General features: G+C 37.0%; 1 protein-coding gene across 1 annotated transcript in view; it reads right to left on the bottom strand.

The window, feature by feature from the left end:
- Positions 1 to 322: 322 nt before the first annotated feature.
- DOK6 (docking protein 6) overlaps positions 323 to 23,536 on the bottom strand; it is a 236,440-nt gene continuing 213,226 nt past the window's right edge. The window contains exon 8 of the mRNA XM_048940757.1: positions 323 to 686. Within this exon, the coding sequence (XP_048796714.1) occupies positions 547 to 686 (140 nt within the window). The 3' untranslated portion in view covers positions 323 to 546. The remainder of the gene's footprint in view (positions 687 to 23,536) is intronic.

Genomic DNA, 23,536 nt, shown 5'->3' with positions numbered 1-23,536 from the left:
AGCAAACCTGCTTGGCTCTAAAGGCAATGCCTGCAGTGCTTAAGCTGCTTGTTTAACTGGCAACATTTCACTGAATCCAGCTGGAGTCAATGGGCTACAGCGAGGACCCAAACATGTCACCAGTGAGGATGGGCTGACCTGCTGATGGAGATGGGTAGGAAGACCCTGATGTCAAATGCACATCGTGACAGAGCCCCGTGACAGGGCCTTCTCTGGTCATGCAGAAACCTTCACACCAACACAGTTTCATTTGTTTCAACCACTTTCTTACAACACAAATGCTTGCCCTCCCCGCCCCACCCCCACTCCCCCACCACCTCCATCCTAAACATACTGACAGAAGGAATGGCAAAACAAATAAATAAAGACTTAGCCTCTGCTTCAGGGAAGCTGCCTCTCCAGATTCCCATCTTCATGGTGGCCGGGCTGGAGCTGGTAGGCCTCAGTTTTCATGGCAATTGTGGGTGTGGAGGGTGCACGCTCTTCCCTGGCCCTGGCAACAGGCTCCAGGCTTGACTGTCTCTCTTGGCCGGCCGCCCCCGGCTGTCATTGCACGAGGCCTGAGCCGTAGCTGAAGGTGTAGCTGCTGGCCAGTGAGAGGGACTGCTGGTGCTCCTCACCCTGCTCCGAGGGGTAGCTGGGAAACGTCTGTGCCCGGGACACCTTCGTTGCACCCAGGCTATGACCTGTGGGGAGTATGAAAGATGTATCAGAGAGGCAAGCCAAGGCTCAATGCTCGGGTTTGAGGCACCTTGCAAAGCAGGACTGGGATGCCCCAGCACAAAGTCATGGTGCTCTGTGTGTCTTCTACAGCTTCCAGTGGTGCCCTGGGAGCAGATCTATCCCACTGGGGCTGGAAAGGAGGGTTTTGGCAGCTTCTGCATCACATGTGGGCAACAGATAACCAGATGAGGCAGGAGATCCCCAGACCCAACACAGATGCCATTTAGGCTCAGGTTTTATATTCAAGTTGCAGAATATCATATCTATATATTTTATACTCTATAAAACTCAGTTATATTTCTTAGTTAAAGCTGATGCGGAACTAATGCACTTATTTATCTGAAGGCCTGCTTAAGTGTTAGAAGTTAAGTGGAAATGGAATATGCTCATATTGCAGAAGACTAGTTGATTAAAGGCTACGTGAGATCTTTTCTCAGTTAGATTTGAGAATTTCACATAATCGTGGCTTGTTTGCTCACAGTCGGGGAGATGGCGAATCATTTGTGAAAAGACATTAAAGAGCAAATGATGTCAAAAATTAGAAGCTTACTTCTATGACTTGATTCTTTGTTCAAAATTCCCTCTTGAAACTGAGATTTAATTAGTAGCTAAACGTTACATTCCATTCAGGATGCATCTTTATTCAAAGTATATTCTCTGTATTTTGGAAATATATATTTAAGTTTCTATTCAAAATGGTTTAAGAAATTGCTTTCTAAAACATTCTTTAATACATGTATTATATGTTGGAAAACAAAATACTATTTTTCTGTTGAGCATAAACTAGTAAAGAATGGCTTTAACAGGGTGTACACTTGTAAACTGAAGAATTCAGCTCATGCTAAAAGGTTCTAAAACAACTAGCAATTTTCTAGAATGCTTTAGTAGTACTCGTATTAAGAATACTGTTGACCAGACTTGGCAAAACTTTGTCATAAATGTTGTATCTGGAAAAGTTTGCCTAAAACAAGTTACTGACTGCCTCATGAGAAAAAATCACAGTTCCCCTAAATGTCTATACAAGCAATGATAGGACCAAGAGAGAAATAAAAACTAAATTAAAAACAGAATAAAACATACATCTCAGTGACACTGGAGACAAAACAACAGATGTAATTCCCAACAGCATGGTAATAGTCATAATATCCCTTTCACAATATGACCAAGAAGAATGAATTTTGCATATGTATTTTTACTGTTCACTGGGTAGACATTGGCTATCAAAACTTGACTGATATACCAAGTTTAAACATTTCTGCTTTAAGAATCTTTTGCATCAAACTGAATTAAAATGTATGGTGACCGTGATATCTGACCTGCAAAGCAAAAGCATTGAAGACCCTGTAAGTACATTGACAGTAGTCTTAAATGCTGTGTTTTGAGCAATTTTAAACTATTATATTAAGAAAAGCCTTCATACTTTTTTAATTTGAGAATTGCAGCAAAATTCCTGTTAACTTTTTTTTTATAAAAAATTAATTCAAAGTGAAACATTAAGTAGCATGGCAATTGGTTTTAACCTTGTGGATCAAATCTGGCATTTTTCCTTCTCAGGGAGTAAAATCATGCTTTCTTTTTGCTGGAATAATATATTTTTAAATAGTAAATTGTTGATCCATGTGAATGGTTATGGATTTTTTTCTTTAAAACAAGATAAATAAAATACGCTGAAGTGACAGTTTCCTTCAGTCCCTTTCTGTATCTCTTCCAAAAAAATGTAGAAGAAAAACAATCAGTCCTTGTGCCAGTGAGCAGAAGTAGACACTAGTTACTCAATCGAGTTCCTAAACTTAGGCCATATAGCTTCTTTTTAATTCCCTGCTGTAGAATAGTGCAGTTTTAGTGCAGTGATGAACAGTGCCGCTGCTAAACTCATTTCTAGATAAGGTATTAAGGCAGTCTTTTAGATTACTGAAGATAAATTTGAACCTATTAAGGTTAAAAAGGAAATTGAATTCAGGTCTTCCATTTCTTGGATGTACACCTCAGCTGCTAGCGCATCCCTGTACCATTCTTTAAAAGAAATTTTTCAGCTGCTAAGTCTCACAACAGGACTCATTCTAGCCATTCTATAACTAAAGGGGCTGATAAGGATAACGGGTTCTCCCCTGATTGCTAGGATATGTATAAAGATAAAGACAGTCACAGATCCAAAAGATTAAAAGACACATTTAACAGATCCAAAAGATTTAAGACACTAGGTGTAGGCTCAAGCCAGTTTGACCACTAAGTAAGACCACTCTGTGGAAATAATAATTAAAATAACAGAATACATCAGTTCAAGAAGACACAAGAAAGCTATGGGAAATAGAGAATTTTTGGCTTCTGGAAAGAACAGTTCTATGCAAAATGTTTACTTTTATCTCATTATTTTTTAAAGAACTATATTATGGTATTTAAAAAAAATTATTAAAAAATTAAAAAAGGTATTTCAAATTGACTTATGACTTCTAAGTAGTAACATTCCAAAAATCAGAGCCTTTTTATAAAAAATATTTTGAGCATCCTAATTCAAAATCATAATAAATTCTTTTATCTGCATTATTACTGAAGATTATGTATATATCTGATATCTGACAGCTGATCAACTTTACAGAGCCTTGGCCATTGCAAAGTCTCCATGTTTATGTTTTATGTCAGCAGTAAGAACTGTGAAAGTAAACAGGAAAAGTTTTGCAGTAAAGAATTCTAATTCCAGTTTTCTAAGCTTCCTGCTTGAATAATATTTTCTATTTTTGGGGGCTTAACAGGTTAAGAGGGAGGAAGGAGAACTCTTTCTGATGATTTTGTAGCTCTTTGGTTCCACAGCTGTTTTCAGGAATACAAAACTAACTCTTCTCTACAATCCTTCTGAAGTCAGCATAAGAAGAATTTGATTATTGCACACTTTGTGACCTGAAGACACAAGCAGAATTGGGTAAGCTTTTTCCTGTGGCTTACATATGAAATGTATTTTTGTTTCTGTTCTAGGATAGGACCCTGGTAAGTAATATTCAGTCTACTTCATCCCTTATTTAAACTTACTCTCAGGATCATAGAATGCAATGAAGTTGTTGTCCAAAGCAATTAAGTATGAATGATTCATAAAGATAATTTAATGTAACCTGGAAAATTACAGCAAAATTAGATTTTTTCCTGTTGGAAGCAGAGGCAGTGTATACCAGGATCTTATTTCATGACACAGTGCTTATTTATAACAATTCTTCAGAGGAAAAACCCGATGGTTTCCTAGTAACAGCAGTGATTGATGTACATACAAGTAGATCGATCACTACTTCTAAGAGAAAACTTGCAGTACTCAGCTAAATTAAAAGAAAAAAAAAAAAAAGAGGTGCAGGAATAAACTATAAAAGCTCCCATACTGCTGCTTTTTGGAAGACATTTCTCTCTTTCTGGGATTCAGAATTCAAATACTTCTACAAAAAGCAGGTGCCAAACCTCTTTCTTTCCGAAAGCAAAAAAAAAAGGTCACACTTCTTCACAAATGCAAGAATTCAAGAAACTCTCTCATCTGATGTTCTCTGGTTAGAGCACTCAACTGTGATGTACAACTCCTGTGTTAAATTCCCCTCTGGGTAGGATTTGACATTACATTTTCTATAGTGGAAAAATCAGCTGAAAATGTTCCTTTCGTCCTCCTCTTTGCCTACAGCAGTTGTTCAGTTGTGCCACTGCGACTGTCTGAAAGGCTGCTTTGTAAAATAAAGCACTTTGGTCATCTGGCCTGCAAGAGAGCCCTACAAATTTGTTGCACTGGCACAGCTGAAGAGCAGGAATGAGCAGCCAAGGAGAAGAGAGGGCAGGATTTTTTTCAGATTGGCTTTGGTTCCAATTCGTTTGTGTGGGTAATGATGGCCATGAACAATATGAAATCAAATTCAGGCAAATGAAATTGACACCACGCTATTCAGCTCTCTGATGCAGGATCACTTTAAAAGCTCTGTAGCTAAGATGTTCTATCATGTATGTGTATATTCTTATATTGCGATGATTAAAAATTAATTGGAGCACAGACTGCATCAGCTTCTGCTGCAGATCCCTCTAAGTACCTCATATTAGATAGTTACTACATGAAATAAAGAAACAGTCTTTTGCAGCTGCACAGCAAGCTTTCTTCTGGGATTTCCTAACCCCTGAACAGATGACTTTACAAACAAAATGATTTTCTTCTAATGCAGTTTTACTTTGCTAACTAATAATAACACACTTTATCTTTTAAAATAAAACTTGGCACTTCCCAAGATTGAAGTCATTAAACTAACACCAATTAGATATTTTAGATATTATTTTGGATATTTGTACATGGAAGTGGCTGTGAGAATTTAAGAAGGCAAAAATACTTTGACTGTAAACGTTGCAGAAAAACTTTTTTTCTGGATTTTTTTGGAAAATTGTTGGAAAGAAATTTTGAGGAATCAGTCAATGTAAGCTAAGACTGAATTAAAAAAAAAATAATAAGAAGAAGAAGAAAAGGGTGAAGCACGTGCCACAATGTAAAGCAATCTGTGCTTTAGAAATATCCACTGGAAAATTCTGTAGTTCTCAATGAATAGAACAGTCCAGAATCCACTGAAAATGAGGTTTCATCCACAAAGGATGGTGCAAAGAGGTGGAAAAAAACCCAGCAGTTAGCTAACAAATTTCATTTCAGGAATGAAATGTTAGTAAGAAACGTTTGTTCTTTGTTGTTTACCCACAGATTTCTCACTGGACAACAAATGCAGCTCTTCAGCCAGAAATGTTCATAGAACCAATACCAGCCTTTAGTTTAGATTTATGTCCTCTAAGGGCTTTTCCAACAGCTGTGAAATCTCCTAGGTATATGAGAGGTGTTCCACAGATTGACCTGAGGATATGGTTTCAATGGGGAAGGGTATATTGAGATGGTTCAAGCTTTAATATTCTTTGTTAAGATGGGACGAAATGGGGAGAGGTTGTAGCTATGCAGTGAAAGTCCACTGCAGGAAAAAAAAATGTTGTTGTAAGAAACTGAATGACTAAAACTGCTTATTTCTGATAGAAGCTTTTATTCTTCTAAGAGCTTTTGTTGCAAAGAAATAGAGTCCACATTTTATTTTGGATTAAAAAAAAATGGTTCTCCAAAAAACTCAACCCTGCTACAATCTGAAATCTGTTAAGTGGCTATTATTGCAACAGAAAAGATACTTTCATTTAAGGCAGAAAATAAATGATTGCTGTTGTCCTATTTATAAGTTGATACTGGTTAAAATTCTGCCAGCTCTCTCTATTGAATATACAGTGTCTTCTATTGAGCTATTGATGACAAAGCAGCTTTTCCTTTTCTGCTGTTAGATGATTGGAATAACTAAAGCAAAGTTTCATAGCAGGACAAACTGCCACAGAGGAAAACATTTATTTTGCAGTAACTATGCGGTTGGATTGGAAGGGCATTAATTGGCACAGTGATTATTGTGCTGTCACTCACAAAAAAATTCAACGGAAGGGAGCAGATGGAAACTGAAAAATAGCATAAAGTATATTACAGCACATTGATTTTCATGCACTCATTGAAAGTGAAACTGTGGGCCTCTTTCAATTCTAAATAAAGACATACACATTCTCTCTTGAATTTAACTGCTTTTGGAATTAAAAACCATGTGAGCACAGCTGGGCTCCAGTTTTTAATATTTTCTAAAACAATTTTGTATTTCATTTCATTAAATATTTTTGAAAGGAAAAAGAATATTTGAAAATATTACTTTTGAAACATTATAAAATGTGAAGTTTTTTATTAGAAACATTTTACTACAAATAATTCGAATCAAGATAGTATAAATTGATCCTAGAAGATACAGTAAAATACATTAAGAGAATGTATATATTAAAAGAATGCATGTAAAAAAGCCCTCCAACATTAAATATTTAATCTTTACATAACCATTTTAATTTTGTTTAGAATTTTAAGTGAAATGAATAATATTTTTTTGCTAACATCAAGATCAGTCAGTACCTGAATAGAATACATTTGGCACAGAGTTTTATCACTTTCCAGAACAGGAAGACTGTTATTTATTTTAATTTTTTTTAACACTGTTATGAGATCATGCTCTAGAAAGGAAGAAATTTTACTTGTGCGAGTGGAAAAGAATGTAAAGCTGGCAGTTTAAAACAGATACATTTATAATCTATCCAATTGTTGCATCTTAAGGAAGAAGTTTTTAACCTTCAAAATCCACTCTCTTCTCAAGACTACTTAAGCTCTCAGAAGATACAGCTGTTGTACAGAACATCAACCATGTTTTTCACAAAGACAAATAGCTTTACCTTGCCTCTGCCTTTAATTGATTATTCTTCATCCACTTGGCATTTTTTTTCTAGTAATGAATCTTTTTATTTACAGCACCAGCTTTCTATGTCTCTGTCTGTTTATAAAGGGAGGAATGCCCTCTACTTAAATTCTCCATCTACTTGCATGTCTCACATTACCAATATTCTTTCCCCTTTTTATCCCTATTCCTGCAACCAAAATACAATACGCATTTGGGAAAAAGTAATCTATCCTGCATCTCATCAGTTTTTGTGCTCCTCTGTAATACATATTTGTATGCCTGCATGCCACAATCAAAGAGAGATTAAATAAAGAAAGTATCCAAGCAGAGTGGCAATATGTTTAGTCCCACACTCTAAGCCAACATACAGACAAGAACAGAAAGCTTGCACTTTGCCTCCTCTTGTTGTCTTCCACATACAGACTGCAGTGGTCTTCACAAAGATGAACTCGTTTCTTCTTTCCAGCTTTTTGTACTTGTGTTAGTGCTACATATTAGAACTGCTTCTTCCCTACCCCTGTTCTCAGTCCAGCTCCTTGACTTCAACAAATTGAAGGAAGCATAATAATTATGTTCTCATTTAACACAAAATTAGGCTATGGTCCAAGTTTGCTTCAAAATAGTTTGTCAGATGAAAACTGTCAGATAGAAGGCTTTTCCAAGTTCAGTTTCAAAGATTCTGCAAAAATGAAATTTTCTGCAATGACGCTTTGATTATCAATCATAAAGTACTTAACAGAGAAACCTGTTCTAAGCAAGCCTTGCAGTGGGCAAGCAGTTGGAGCAAATTACTTCCAAAGCTGTTTTCTATCCCAAACTATTCTTTGGTATGATACAATGCTTCATTTTCATCCATTTTGCTTTCTGAAAGGAAACAAACTACTTTGTTTTAGATCACTTAACAAAAACACCCATCTGGTTTTCATTGCACGCTAATTAAGAGACCTGTGATTTTCTCTGAATATACATGTTATATCATATGTATATACATATGATATAATATACAATATATCATATGTATATTATCATTGTATATATGTATATCATGTATATATTATGTATATTATCATATACATATGATAAAAATTGAGCATGATAGAGAAGTGACCACAGGCAGAGCTTTTGTTTTATAATGAAAGATACAGGTATTATGACCTCAAAGAAAAGCTTTTGAGGGGAAATATGTACAATTCAATAGTGAAATGTGTCAAAATGATCAACAGGTTACTTAAGATTCTTATTATGATCTTTAATGAGTGCCCTAAGAAAGCTGCCTGAGAAGGCCAAACACGCTGTGCAAGGTGGCTAGCATCCCCAGCCTAATTTATTATTTCAGCCACAGACTCAGTCAACCAGAAAGTAATACAAAGCATTCCACATAAGCTGCAGGAATAAGGTTTATTATGAGAATAATAACTTTGTTCCTGAACTCTATGCCTGTCCAAAGTAAAGTAAAATTATTGCATTTACCATGAAAGTAAACAGAAACTATGCATTTTTAATAAATGCAGGCACTTTCATTGAGCTCAAGATCTAACGAACTTTTTAAACAGAAACAAAACTGAGACATTTTGTGTTAGTGATACTAAGTATTGTTAAGTATATACTGCTAGTAATACTGAGTATTACTAACTTTAATAAGCAAATGGAAGAGATAAAATTACTGCTGGTGTCTATTACTTTTACTGCAAGGAACATTTGAATTGAATAAGAACGCTGAGAAATGACAAGATGACAGAAAAAAAAAAAAAGGAAATAAGAAAATGCTCTGGTCCTAAATGCATATGGGAAAGGCTAAAATAGAAGAGTGAGAAAATAGCTAAGAAAACCTCAGTTAAGAAGAAATTGATTTGTCTTTACAACACTTTGCCTTATGGGGACATAACAAACCAGCAAAATGAACCACGGGGAAACAGGTGACAGGGATCTCTTGGAAAGAGTCCAGTGGAGGGCCACGAAGATGGTGAAGGGCCTGGAGCATCTCCCCTATGAAGAAAGGCTGAGTGAACTGGGTCTGTTCAGCCTTGAGAAAAGGAGACTGAGAGGGGACCTGATCCAGGTCTATAAATGTCTAAGGTGTGGGGGGCAGAATGGCGAGGCCGGACTCTTTTCAGTGGTGAGTGGAGACAGGACAAGGGGAAACGGCCAGAAACTGCAGCATAGGAAGTTCTGCACAAATGTGCGCAAAAACTTCTTTACAGTGAGGTGACGGAGCACTGGAACAGGCTGCCCAGGGAGGTGGTGGAGTCTCCTTCTCTGGAGATGTTCAAGACCTGCCTGGATGCCTACCTGTGCGACCTACTGTAGGGAACCTGCTTTGGCAGGGGGGTTGGACTCGATGATCTCTGGAGGTCCCTTCCAGCCCCTACAATTCTGTGATTCTGTGATTCTGTGAAAAATTATCTTTCTAGTGGAAAAATTCAAAAGTGAGGAAAATATAAAAGTAGTGAAATAAACAAATGCAAATGATAGCTAAAGTGGTGTGGACTACTTTGGCTCGAGTAATGAATCATTTTCTGCTATCTTTAAGTAGGTTAAGCTCTACTCTTGGCTGTCTTTTGCTTTTGGATCCTGTGTAAAAGGATAGCAAGTCATTATATGAGACAACAGGTTGCTGATCTCTGTACATAAATGGATTTTGAGTATATATATATATTTTTTTTTCCTCCTTGAAACTTGTATCTACCAGAGGAATTGAAAAAAGACATCTATGTATGCAATGTTATCACCTTGGTTTACCAATTTGTTAACTCCCTGTTGATTTTTTCTGTCCTAAAAAAATTTTTACTGCATTTTTATCAAAGCTAAATGTCCAGTCAAAACATGGTATTATCACTTGCCATGTTAAAAAAATGATGAGCCTCTACATCTGCCACTGATTTAGCATGAAGAATCTTACCAAGAATGCAATGCAAAAATGCAAATTTATACACTGCATATCAGTTTGATCATATAGAGTATCTCACTGTTAAATATTTATTGCATTTCAAATCATGTTGACATTTCCCCTTGGATACACTAAGCAAAAAAACCAACAGCTGCAAAGAAATAAAGAGATTTTCTTAAACTACAGAGTTGAAGTGAAATAATGGATTTCTAATTTCATAATAAAATATCTAAATCAAAATGAAGAAAAAAAAAGTCTAATTGACAAAAAATGTTTAATGTAGAGATAGTGAGGATACTGCTTTTGAAAATGGAATGCTATTGGAGGCTGATTGATCAGAACTGTTCAGTCTTCTTGGTGTTATAGTTCTGTTGATCTTCAGTGTGGCCAGTATTTCTTTGCTTGGTAGCATTTTCATTATAAATGCTACATTCACAAAGATTTATAAGTGGCCTATAAAGAGTTGCCATAAAATGAAACTCAGTACATGAGTTCTGAAGCCAGAAAACAAATCTGGTCTGACAGGATGGAGTGTGTATGATTTTAGCCACATTTTACTCTCTAAGTAAAATACAGTTTTGATTTGAAAAAATGAAAATAAAAAGTGTCAAGCAGTACAGTTTACATTGCTTAGCATAGGAAAACGTATGGATAATGTATTTACAGCACTCCAAACAGATACCTATTCTACAAATATTAATTTTCAAAAGACAATTTTATCATTGAGTATCATGTGAGATCTAAACACATATAAAACATGAAGACTAAGGCATTTAGTGTGAGTGTGGTGGTACAGCTTAGCTGTTCTTTTGTCTCTTACCGCAGGTTTCTTGGCACACCTGATAAGAGAAACGTGGAAATAAACAGTAACAAAACCTAACCCTTACCAAAACTCAAATCCAAACCAACTAACCAAAACCAATATCCAGACCCAAACTCAAAACATGCTTAATGTCTGCTTGGCTTTCATTGTGGAGTCTGATGTTTTCCAGTTCTGGACTGTTCAAAGGCAGGAATGGCCAGCTGTTAAAAATGGTTACAATGTATAATAAGAGCATGTATTTTAGTGTCAATTATGTCTTAGATGACTTTAGAAAATTTTTGCACTGCAGCTTTGGTCTAATTTGAGCTGTATTCCTCACTGCACAAAAGTTGCTAAAATCATCAGCTGTTTTGGTCATATACTTCTACCTCCATTACAGACTTACCCTGTTATTGCACTTCATTAGTTATTTGAGGATAAACTACTGTTCAAGCTCCAAAGAAAGTAAAAATTCTTGGACTTTGTTGAACTTTTGTCATTTAAGGAACATTGAACTTACGGTGCAACATGGAGAATTAGTCTTGCTTACATTTATTTTTCCAAGAAGCAGGGAGGGAGTGGTTTGTAGGTGGTAAAAATTTAATACCCAGTTTAATAAAATGAGTTAGACTGGTTTATAGAGGAGGCAAGTGATGGGTGCTACCATGTGACAATTTACATCACTTTGTGGACATTTGAAAGCACCTTCCTTCAGAGCTGTTTGCCTCCAGAAGATAGTGCTCAGGTGTTTAGTCATGGAAGATCTGGCTTGTGACTAAATAGCTCCAGCATGGTATGGGAAAATTGGGGAATGTGTCCTGTGAAAAACAGGATGCAGGTGGGCATCCCTGCTCCCTCTCATCTCTTGCAAGGCCTGGAGGATGGGAACAAAGGAGTTTCTGCCAAGATCCCAGAGCCAGAAGCTGCCACTCCAAGGAGAGCTGACTCAACCACTTTGGATTTGAGCTGTCACTCCAAAGAGTTGACTCGACCACTTTGGACTTATTACAAATAAGTTGGTACTACCATCGAAAACTCGTCGTCTTCAATGGAACAAATCCCAATGACCCACCACTACTGAAGACAAATGACTGAACTATGAACCACACTGGATCCATAGTGGTGACTATCTGTTTCTTGCTTCCTACAAAGTCTCCTTGTTTCTCTTTCCTATCTTTTCTATTCCCCTCCTTCCCTTCCCCATCTCCTTGAATGACTAGATTTGTAAACTGGTCGGATCAACATTTGAACCATTGTTTCTTAATCTCTTGCCAGGTATACAGATATCAAAGAACATCCTTTCCCCTCCTGTAAATTAGAGTCAGACATTTACATACAAATGAGAAAACAATTCAGTTTAGATGACAATATCACTACATGTTTAATGTCTGTTTATAAGATGAAGTTTTAACATTCTATCAGAAAAAGTAATTAATGTAAGGCATTTAGCGTGAGTGTGGTGTCCAAAAACTCTGAAACAAGTGGCTGCTGGACAGAGTTAATGCTCATTGTGGAAATCCATGGTGTTAAGGGGGGGAGAAGAGGGCAGATTTTTCAGCTTAGCTGTTCTTTTTTGCAATCTATTGTGGATTTTGTAATCTACTGTGTGTTTATATTATATTCCAGAGAGGTAATATAATCTGAGATAATAATTGAAAAGAAAAAAAGAAGAGTTGTTTTTCTATTTCTAACACTTTTAAGATTTGCATATTTCTTAGTCATTGCTTTATTTGCCTGAAGCAGACTTTTTTGAATATTTTCTGAAGATAACAACTTAATGGTCCCTGCAGTTTCACAGGATTTAGTTCAGATTTCTCATATGAAGCAGTGAACCCAGGCATGATTCACCAAACAGAAATAAAGAACCCTTCCTATCTAAGATATCTCAGGGCTCAGACACCACGTTATCATGATATAAAAATTCATCTCAAGTAGGACAATTTGACATTGACTTGGTAAAATCTAAGCAACTTGAGCAAATTCAGTGTTCTTATCTTACAGGACTCCACCTTCGGCTATCTCAACAGACGTGATGCCAAATGCTGACATGGTAACAGTGACCTGTTCTAATCACTGCTATTTAACTGAAGGTCTTACCATCTCCATGGTCTGTTCAGTGTCCAGACTGAAAATTAGTTTTCTTCCATGAATAGAGATTGCATTATATTTAAAAATACTAATTTACTTATGATCATTAAAAACATCACCTCAAATTTCATTATTTACTTTCATTTCCTTACTTAGCCAAGTATTCTCTTGAGATAAACCAATACATATTGATCTGAATTAGAAATTCTACAATTCTCAGATGAGAAATACATACGCCGTAAAGAAAAAAAAATACAGAAAATTGATTTATGATAGATAGTTAAGGCAAATTTGGGGTCAGAGAAATTCTCTAAGCATTAGGAAATTTGATAAAACTAATTTAGGGGACAGATGCGCCAGATGACCAAATGTTTCTGCGCTTTCTTTTGAGTCACTGGGCCTCAAGGCCATAGTAGTGGTAGATCAGTTTACTATATATATACAGGTCTAACCCAGCAGGAAAATTCCTAGCCTTCTTTTCACAGCTAGACTTCTATGCAGGCATTGAAGGCACTGGGAACAAAGGGAAGGCTTCTGTCTGTATTGACCTTAATAGCACCTTGAATTCTTTCTTTTCTTGCAGAGATTAGAAGTAAAAAATATGTGGAAACAAGGCAGTTCACACAGGCTAAACAAATTATTTTCCTCTATAATTTATTCTCTAAAATGAAGAAGTTCATTGATTTTAGATTATATAAATTTAATTGGAATAAAGTAGATGCCTAAAACATCAATGAAGCACTCAGGAAAGTTTATCCATTTTTCATGACTCTATAAATAATTTCTTCTAGCTGTAAAAGCCTTCAATTACCCACTAAGAAATCAAAAACAATGGTTGTAATTCACTGAGGGATGCAAGTGATGTTCTCTTGCTTTTTCCCTGAAAGGGAATTCACAGTGATTCAGTGTGAGCAAGCTGTGTCATTTTCATCCGACTTGTGTAAAGTTAGAGGAACTGAGCAGAGGTAAATCTTAGAAGGGTATCAAACAACTTGATCTGCTTTTGTCTAGAGATGGGAGGGGTCCTTTTTCCTTTATTCTCTTGGACCACATTAGAAACAAATGAAGTCAAAGCACTTATTTCAACCCCCAACACACACACAAATAAGCAAAAATATACAAAAAGAACTTAAAAAACATCAGTAATACTAAGACACATAGGAATCACCATCCAAATGTCTAGAAATTTGTTACTAACTCCATAAATATTCCATTATATTTGGTCTATTTTCTCTCTCACCTTATTAAGGATATTTTTTTTTCAGCCACTCCTTTCATGAACACTTGCATTGCAAAAACCATAAAAGCAGTGCAGCAGCAGTGCCTTCAACAGCTTTCATTAGTCCTAACAGACTTGTAGAGAGTGCTGACAAAAAATAGTGGATTCTGGCAAATCAGTTGACTAACGTGCTGAAAACATAAGTTAAGAAAGAAGAGTGATGTGGCACTGGATCCAGGATCTCTTTCTCCCTTTTATTTCTCTTTTGTTTCCTTTTTCCTCTTTTCTCTTAAAATTATTAAGGAATGCTAGGCCTACTAGAATTTCCTATAAAACTGCACAACTTAGGTAGATGTTGTGGCAGGGCCAATGCATATAGGATAACTGCTTTGTAGATAAGTCCTATTAAAGTTGATCTTTTTTCCTCTTATGTATGGACCTTGATGTCATTTCACCTTAATCTAACCAAGGGGATTGCAAATCTGGTCACTCATCCCTTCTTTCACAAGTAGGATGTGAGAAAGAGAAATAGCATAGAGGACCTACTTCGTAATTTCTGAATGAAATCTGGATTTCACTGCTTCATTTCATCATCTGTGTATGGTTAGAACTTGTTCCATATGACTAAACCATCCAGTGATTTACTCACTTTCAGCTATTGGCATCAACTCAAAGGCAGGTGAAATTCACAGCAGCCTTTTGTGTACTGCTTCTCAGAATACACTAGACCACAGAAATGACTAAAATCAGCTTTGCCTTATGTCTTTCCACTGCCTTGGCCTGCTGCTTTTTATGCTATTTCTATTCAAATTTCTATCATGTCAGAACAGCATATACTAGATAAACATACAATATGAGATGGTATTCTTGAGTTACAGTGCTGCTTTTCATGAACACTGTAAAACTCACTGACTTGCATGTAAAGTTCTAGGTTTATTAGTACAGCTCTAAAAGGAGAGAGATAAATATTAGAATATAAACAGATTTCCATGGGGACACAAATGTGAATTTAGAGAACTGGAGATCAACTGTGATTTAAAAAGTAGCTAATGCACAACTTTAGTAGAAATTAATCTGAATGCACTGTATCTAATGAAATGTGGTGACATACTTTTATAATAAGGCAAAATGGCAGCTGGCAAACCTGAGCTGTATAGGTACTGACTCTAAGTTGTAAGCATAAAGCCAAATTAAAATTAAAAATATATATTCTCTATTTTATGAACATACCAAAGACACTTTTAAGGGAAAAAATTACAAACAAACAGGCAAACAAACAACTCCACCAAAACAAACTAGAAAGCAAGCAAACCCACAACAAAACAAAACAAAACTCAACAAAGCAACTAAAAAAAAAAAAAAAAGTTATGGTTTTTTTTTGTTTTGTTTTTCCAGTTATTTTCAACTTATATCTTTATAGCTCCTCTCCAATCTCCAGGAAAAATAATAATTAAAAATTACTAATTTTAAGGGCTTTCATTCATCACCCATTTAAACTGAATAAAGGAACGCAGAGGAATTCTTAGCTGTTCTTAGCTACAGAGCAGTTCTTAGCTGAGTTCTCGAGCTACAAGAGCTGAGGTGTGAGATAACTCCCATAGAACAGGAATGCTATTAACAGCAAAATATAAGTGATTTATACTATCAGAAGAACAAAACCAAAAATCTTTATGTTATAACACACGTTAGTGATGAATGCACCATCCTGATTATTCAGGACATTGATTCTGCATCATACAATCACCATATTTAAATTCTAAAGCTAGGACTTGCAGTTAAAATAATTTTATGTATATAGTCTTGCAGCTGCAGACATGAGAGCTACCAATGGAAAGACGAGAGTGTTACATATATCTTGAAATCATTGTCTCACAGAAACAGATTTTACAACCTTTTAAGATTTCATATATATATATTTTTTCATAAGTGTGAGAAGAGGGTCCAGGTAACAGCTTCTTCCCCTTTTGTTTCTTTAGGATGGATATTTCACGAAATAGAGGCATAGTTATAGAAGCCCTTAAAATAGCCAAGAAACTGATATACAAGCTCAAAATGTCAACCAGCAAGTACTCACTACTAAAACCCCTGGCTTCTGAAATGCACTTTGAAAGGCAAAACAAAATTAAACAAGCATTTCTGCTTTTTAAACAGCCTCATGAGATCAATCATATGGTAAAAAAGGAACTCTCTGGAGGCATGGAATCTGTTCATTTGCTTTAGAAGGTAATCAGGAACTGACTTTAAAAGACAACTGGCAAGCTGTATGAATTTCAGAAGGCATTCAGACTGAAGCCTTTGAGAATATATGCTTTACTCCTGTAAGTGTGTTTTTCAGAAGATATTCAGGAATTTTAGTAGAGGCGACGAGCAAGGAGAGATTTAAGTCTTTGGTTGGGTAACTAGAAACAACTCAGGTAGCTGGACTACCACAATGTATTACCATGTAAAACCATCCTATCACACGAGCCAAACAAAGGGAGGAAATACCATTGTTCAATACCTTTAGAAACAGAGACATCTCCTAATCAATACTAAACTGTTACTTTCCTGTGAAAATAAGGAATTAGTAGCAGCAAGGAGCACGCTGACAAACATACTGTTACTGTTTCTGCCAGTTAGCTAATTCTCTTCATTTTAGAAATCAATTGCCTTGAAAAAAGTAGCAAACATGTCACAATATCTTGCAGTTCTTCACTCCAAAATGCACTCCAAAAGGATTCCGATGGGAAAGGAAAAGGATAAGGAAAGGAAAAAGGAAAGAGAAAGAATCTCTCTGGCATATGCTTTTTTTTTTTTTTTTTTTTTTGTGTGTGTGTGTGTGTGTGTGTGGGTGTGGGTGTGTCTTTGAGCACTTGAGTCGTATAAGAGAAAAAAAAAAGGGATGTAATATCAATTGCGCTTCAACAGCAACACATTTGCAAGAAATGCAGATGAGGAAAGGGAAGTACTTTAATGTTTTAACTTGGAGCTGAATAAAGAATGCAGATAGTGTCCTTCACTAAGATTACAAAACAGAGGTATCATCTGACAGAAAGCACATCCCTCTTTTCACAAGTAGGATGTGATTTTTGGTTTACTGTGCATTACTCTTTGACCAGAGACTTCATGTCTACTGTAATCACTTCATTTTGCAATGGATCCATTCTTTTCAATTCTTTCAGTGCCATATTTTTGCCTAACAAATCCTAGTATATATGTATTTTTTAACTTACCAACAAGAAACCAGTGAGTGTAATTTTAAATGCTGAGCAATACCAAACCAAACAGCTAAAAAGGGTATGTTCCTTGCTTAACCCATCTGTAATGCAGTAGGTATAAGGCTGGGAAGTTTCCAGGCTTGTAATCTTTCTTCCCAGAACATCATACAGAGGGCAAAGCATTCTTTTCATTACTCTTTAGTAAAAGCACTGTTCTACTTCTGGGTGATCAGAGGTAAGGCATAGGAATGGAATAGAGTCCTTTTCAGCAAGACAGAAAGCATGTTGCCAACCAGAGCCTTTTCTTATCTTCCTCCTATTAGTATTATCTTCTGCATCTAGTTCCTGCCTCACTGGAAATTACTAGAGCACAGAACTATTGCAGCAATCTTTATTGCTAAGTTGAATGACAGTAAATGTGCATATGCAAAAGATAGGAGGACTTTGGCAAATGGTGCTGGCTGATGTATTCATTAGCAGCTTGTTCCTTGTGACTGTCTCAACATTTTTTTTTTTTTTTTAACTTATTTCTCCACTGTATGCAACATTTACAGTTATTTATCAAGTTAAGAGGTCCTTCATTTTTGAAAAACAATCTCCAGATGCTAGTCTTTTAACAAATTGCTTGAGTTTGCATCGCTATTCATTTTAGATGACAAAATATTTATCTATTCAGCAGTTACATGAAAAGGAATAACTTTACCCCTTCTGGCAAGCATATTTCTTTGCTTATCTTTGAGAAATCTTCTGAATACTTAAAATTCAACAGAATTCAAACGTATTCATTCTGTCTGATAGATGAAAACCAACTGATATTTTTCCATTTGTTTTTGTTCAACTTAACTGAATACAAATTGAAAAAACTGGTCAGTGATAGATGACAAAAGAGGCCTATCTGCCTTCCTTAAATTTGAAGAAATATTAATTTTAATATCAAACTAAAAACACTACATTTTTCACTTGTACTTGCTAATCATTCAAGTACTGTGAAGAAACAGTTGATGATGGAAAACTGAATTTCACTAAGGGTTCATATGTCCACTATTTCCATATCATTATAATTTGTTTTTTAACTTCACCAGCAATGTCAGACAGATGTTTTTCATTGAGGGTTACAAAGTAACCTGTGGTAAAAATATAATGCAGTATTAACAATCTTAAAAATACTCTAAAAGATTTTGAATATTTTTAAACTTACTTTTTTTTTTCCTTTTTTTTTCCCTCTTTTTTTTTTTTTTTTCCTAACTTGCCTTTATTTCATATAAACAGATCGTGTGTCATGTGAAAAAATCTCTCACTATGATGTGCTTCTCAAATGCCTGTACAATTAAACTGGACTCAATAAAAAAAGATTCTTTATAGAGCATGTACTAAATATTATTGAAGGAAATGAAGAGAAATATATTGAAGTATAGTAAGCTGTGACACACCATTAACAATTTTACAACTTGTAGCGTATCTTAATGGAGTTCTTTGGCTGTTTACCTGCCTTAGAAACTCTAAATAAATCCTTTTGTTGTTGTTGTTTGTTTTGTTTGTTTGTTTATTTGTTTTTAAGTGCTTTATCAGCTGAAATATCACTGCTGCCTAAAAGATTTTAGTATCTAAGCTACATTTCATTACAGCTGCTATCATGTCACAGCATTTAGCAGAATGTCCCACTGCCATGTGAGGTCAGTACACCTGCTGAAAACTGCAAATATTAATTAACTGTATTACAGTGCATTTTTTTTCATACAACCAAAAAATTGTACCATTTGGATATAAAGCATCTGGATAGGAATGTTTAATTTCCTGATAAAAGAACAGCCTACTATATGATGGCTGCTCCAAAAGTAATGTCTCCTTTTTATATTGCTGGCCCACAACATCAGATGTGGATGTTGGTATTATGGCAGAAGAGGTTAAACCTTCCCATCAGTATTCCATTACACTTCATTGCTGTGTAACAGATGGCAGCAGAGGGGTGGTCTGACAAAATGGTGTCCGACATGAAAGCACATTTGGAGCAAACCACTGAATTTCTCCATGCATAAAAATGGCACCCACTGACATTCACTTGTTAAATGTTTCTGGAGACCATAGTGGATGAGAGCATAGTGAAACTTGGACTGTGTGAGCAACATTTCCCTGGCAATAATGCCTTCACAGCAGCTGTGAAACAGAGGGTCACCTCTGCTTCTGCAGATTTTTATGAGTGCATCATGCAGATTCTTGTTCATCATTGGCAAAAAAAAAAAAAAAAAAAAAAAAAAAAAAAAAAAAAAAAAAAAGCATAGTTAATGGGGGCAACAATATTGAAAAACAGTGTTTTGTAGCTGAAAATTTGCTCAATGAAATAGTGTTATTGTGCTCTTTGTATGTGTTGCAGTTTCTATGGAAATGAAGGCATTACTTTTGGAATGGCTTACATATAGTTCACATTTTGTTATGTTTTTTTGACTGGCTATATTTTGTTGACAAACAACTAGGCCAAAACCTTGTTCTGATTCAAACATTCTTGATCAGCTGGATTATTTTGCTTTCATCAACAAAACAACATTGAAGCAAAGTGCAGCTTTTAGTGCACCCAAGTGTTGCTTCAGTCTTCATCACTGTTGGAATTATTGGAGTTGCCTTTCCTTTTTTCACATCTTCTACTTAACCAACAGTGCTTAACAACTTCTTGTGATGCTTAAAACCAAGTTTACCTTGGAGGCTAAGTCAGCAACACCAGTATGAACTCTTCTACTGTGCCCCATGATGCTGCAGCTGTGCAATTTCCACCTCTTCCAATGGGATTACTTCCAAACTCCACAGAAATTGCTTATGGGTTTTGAAAACACAGACTGGTTTAGGAGCTGTTTCCCTCCTCCCCACTTTCCCCAAGGGGGATACACTCACTTAGCAGTGTATCTTACACAGCATTCCAACCTGCTTGTCCCATATGCACTTGGGACCCACTGCAAGTGCAGCATCAACAGTAGAAGAAAACTACAGCCTAACTCAGTAATTGGGCTGCCTTGCAATGCAGCCAGTTTTCTTTACACTGTGCCCTGCATGGATAATTGGTATGACATTTCATTTCAGGCTGTCTCTGAGAGAAAGCACTCAGGCAGAAAGCTCTTTCTTCCAGCGTGTGCCTCTGGCCTTTAGAAAGAGGGCAATTATGGTTCATGGTTCGAGGTGGACACCTTTCCCAGGGTGGTCAAGAGTGACTTTCCCCTAATCTATTACTCTGTTGAAAAAGAGGCATGATGGAAAAAGAACAATCTCGCTTCCTGCAAATTTGTGCTGTCAGGTAGTTAAATGCAGGTAAAACTTGCTAGTCATGTAATTAGGTATGATAGGTATGATATCCTGCAAAATCCACTGTCAAAGCAGTATTGCTTACCAGGTGTGTGGCACATAAGATTAACTATTTCAAATAAACAAACTGGAGATGTCTATAGATTAACATTGACCTTGTTCTTTCTGCTGCTTTTCCTTATATCATGTCTGTTCTTTGTTAGCCTTCCAGAAATTGCACAGCTTATAGAATCATAAAATCATTTAGGTTGAAAAAGATCGTGGAAATCACTGACAACTATCAGACTGACCAACCAAATGCCATCACTAAAACACATCCCGTACAGCCATGTCTTGTGAGAATCCTTCTCTGTTTTTTGGCTCAAAGCTTGCTTCCTGAGGTATTTCTTGTGATAAGACTGAATGATTTGTTGAGGAGGCAACTAATGGGTGCTAACCGTGTGACAATGGATATCGCTTTGGGAACATTTGAAAGCCCCTTCCCCCAGAACTGCTTGCTCTATAGAAGAGCGGATGAGAGTATTCAGGAGTGTTTACTGGCGGAAGATCTGGCCTGTGACAAAACAACTCCAGCTAGGTGTGGGAAAATTGGGGAACGATACCATCGTGTCCTGTGAGAAACAGGATGCAGATGGGTACCCCTGCTCCCTCTTATCTGCTGGCAAGGCCCGGAAGATGGGAACAAAGGAGTTTCTGCTGAGATCCCAGAGCCAGAAGCTGCCACTCAAAGGAAAGCTGACTCGACCACTTTGGATTGGAGCTGTCACTCCAAAAAATAGCTGACTTCACCACTTTGAAACCATTGAAAAGGGGCTATCATCACCATGGTCGTTGTCGTCGTTGTCAACAGGACAACTCTGCCTGACGACCCACCGCTATTGAAGATCAAAGACTGAACTACGAACCTCGCTGGATCCATGGTAGTGACTATGTCCCTCTTGCTGCCTATAAAGATTCCTTGCCTCTTCTTTCCTATCTTTTCTATCGCCCTCCTTCCCTTCCCCATTACCCTAATTCATAATAGTGTCCGCCCTCCCCTTCCCCATTTCCCTGATTAAGATTTGTAATAAACTGGTCGGACCAACATTTGAACCGTTGCTTCTTAATCTCACGCCGGGTATATAGATAATAAAAGAACCTCTTCTCCCTCCTATAAATTGGAGCGAGACATTTATTTAATGGCGTAGTCGTTGCAGGATACCCACCGTGAGAGTGTTGTCCTTCCAGATATAGTCTGAAACTTTCTTTGTGTGCACCTCCTGGAGTTGCATGGAGCGATAGTTTTGAAAACTTAGACGTGAGTCCTTCTCCAGGAAGACCGCTCCACATTCTGAAACTTTACAGTTTATGTGTGTACCTCTCGGGGACGTATGAATTAATTTTGATTAAGTGTGTGCCTCCTCGAGAAGACCTCTCTGAATTTTGCGATTTTAAGTGTCTTGTAACTTAAGTGCGAAACTTGAACCTTTTTCTTTTTGTGTGTGTGAGTGTGTGTGTCTGCGTGCACGCGCCTCTTGGGGAAGTGAGGAAGTGATATTTTGTTACTTAAACGTGTGTGCCTCTCCAAGAAGTTTTATTTACTCTATTGAAACCTAGAAAGTGTTGCTTTAGCTTCTCACTTTTTGTGCTCCCCCAAAGAAAGGGAGGAGTGATTGGAGCATTTGCATTTGTTTAGGTGTGGTGTATCTCCCTGCGAGGAGCGGTGAGGAGTAACTGAGCTTTTGAATACGTGTACCTTCTCCTCCCTTAGTGTAGATTTTTCATTGTATTAAGAAATGAGTAACAGTAATGCCAGTATGAAAAGTGAAAATGTGTTATTTGACCTTTTAGAAAAGCATGGTGCTCGTCCCTCTTTGTCAGGGGTGGACTGGGCACGCCAAAATTGGCATAATTTGCAGAGTGTTTCGGACCGCATTAGCGTCTTACAGAATGAAGCTCGTACACGAGCTGGAAAAGGAAAGTCGTTTATTTGTGCCGTACTCGGAGCTGCTTTAAAAGCAGCCGTGGAGTTCCGAGATGAAAAGCATTCGGCAGAACTCCAAACCATAGAAGCGGTTAGAGTTATACAAGAATTGGTAAAAACTCTGCAGAATCAAATAGTTAATCTCGAGGAACAATTAGAAAGAGAGAAACGTAATTCGGCTTTGTTGCAAATGGCTTTTAAGGAACTGCTAACGTGTAAGCATGCCAGCGATACCGTCACCCACAGTTTGCCTCGAGAAAAAACTTTTCCTCAGGTGGAACTACCAGGAATGAAGGAAAGGCTAGATAAATTAGAAACTCCAATAGCCCCATTGCGTCCTTTGATAAAAACTGAATACACATTCGATAACAGTGAGGATCTAGATCCTCAAATTAATGTTAAAGAAATTCCCTTCTCAGCCACTGAACTAGCAAAATTGAAAAAGGATTTTAGCCGCTCTCCAAAGGAATCAGAGACAGAATATGTATGGAGGGTGAGTCTCACTGGTGGCGACCAGATTCGGTTAACAGAAAAGGAAGCAGAAGGTTATTGGGGACCAGGAGTATTTTTAACTACTGGTAACAATCGTGCTCCCTGGTCATTAACACAAAGGGCTGCCTATTGGGCAGGTGGTCTCAACCCTTTAGAACGGGGAGACCCTCTTGCCATTACTGGAACAACTGATCAGTTAGTAGAGAGTGTTCAAAAGGCTGCTTGTCTCCAAATGATGTATGATAGAAAGCTGCAGCCACACCATGAATCACCTATGATGATGCCTGTTGATCCTGAGAGAATGACTGCTTTAATTAGGGGGCTTCCAGAGTCGTTAAAACCTATAGGTATACAACTGCAAGGAAAAATAGAGGCTATGTCTCAGGGAGAGAGAACCCAGCCAGTGTTAGAAGGAACTGTAACCCCCAACCATCTGCAGTCAGGAAACAAAGTGTGGACGTGGGGAGAAGTTGCTCAAGAGTTAATTAACTATGGAAGGAAATATGGGCCAGTAGTTTCTTCATCCACTAAACTTGAGCCAAGAGAAGTAAGACTTGCAGCAGTCAGCCTTGCCCCCAGGCCTCCTA

This window comes from Lagopus muta, chromosome 3, assembly GCF_023343835.1.
Source record: "Lagopus muta isolate bLagMut1 chromosome 3, bLagMut1 primary, whole genome shotgun sequence".
Taxonomy (NCBI): domain Eukaryota; kingdom Metazoa; phylum Chordata; class Aves; order Galliformes; family Phasianidae; genus Lagopus; species Lagopus muta.
The sequence above is the reverse complement of the archived record's forward strand: the minus strand, read 5'-3'. Positions and strand labels throughout refer to the sequence as shown.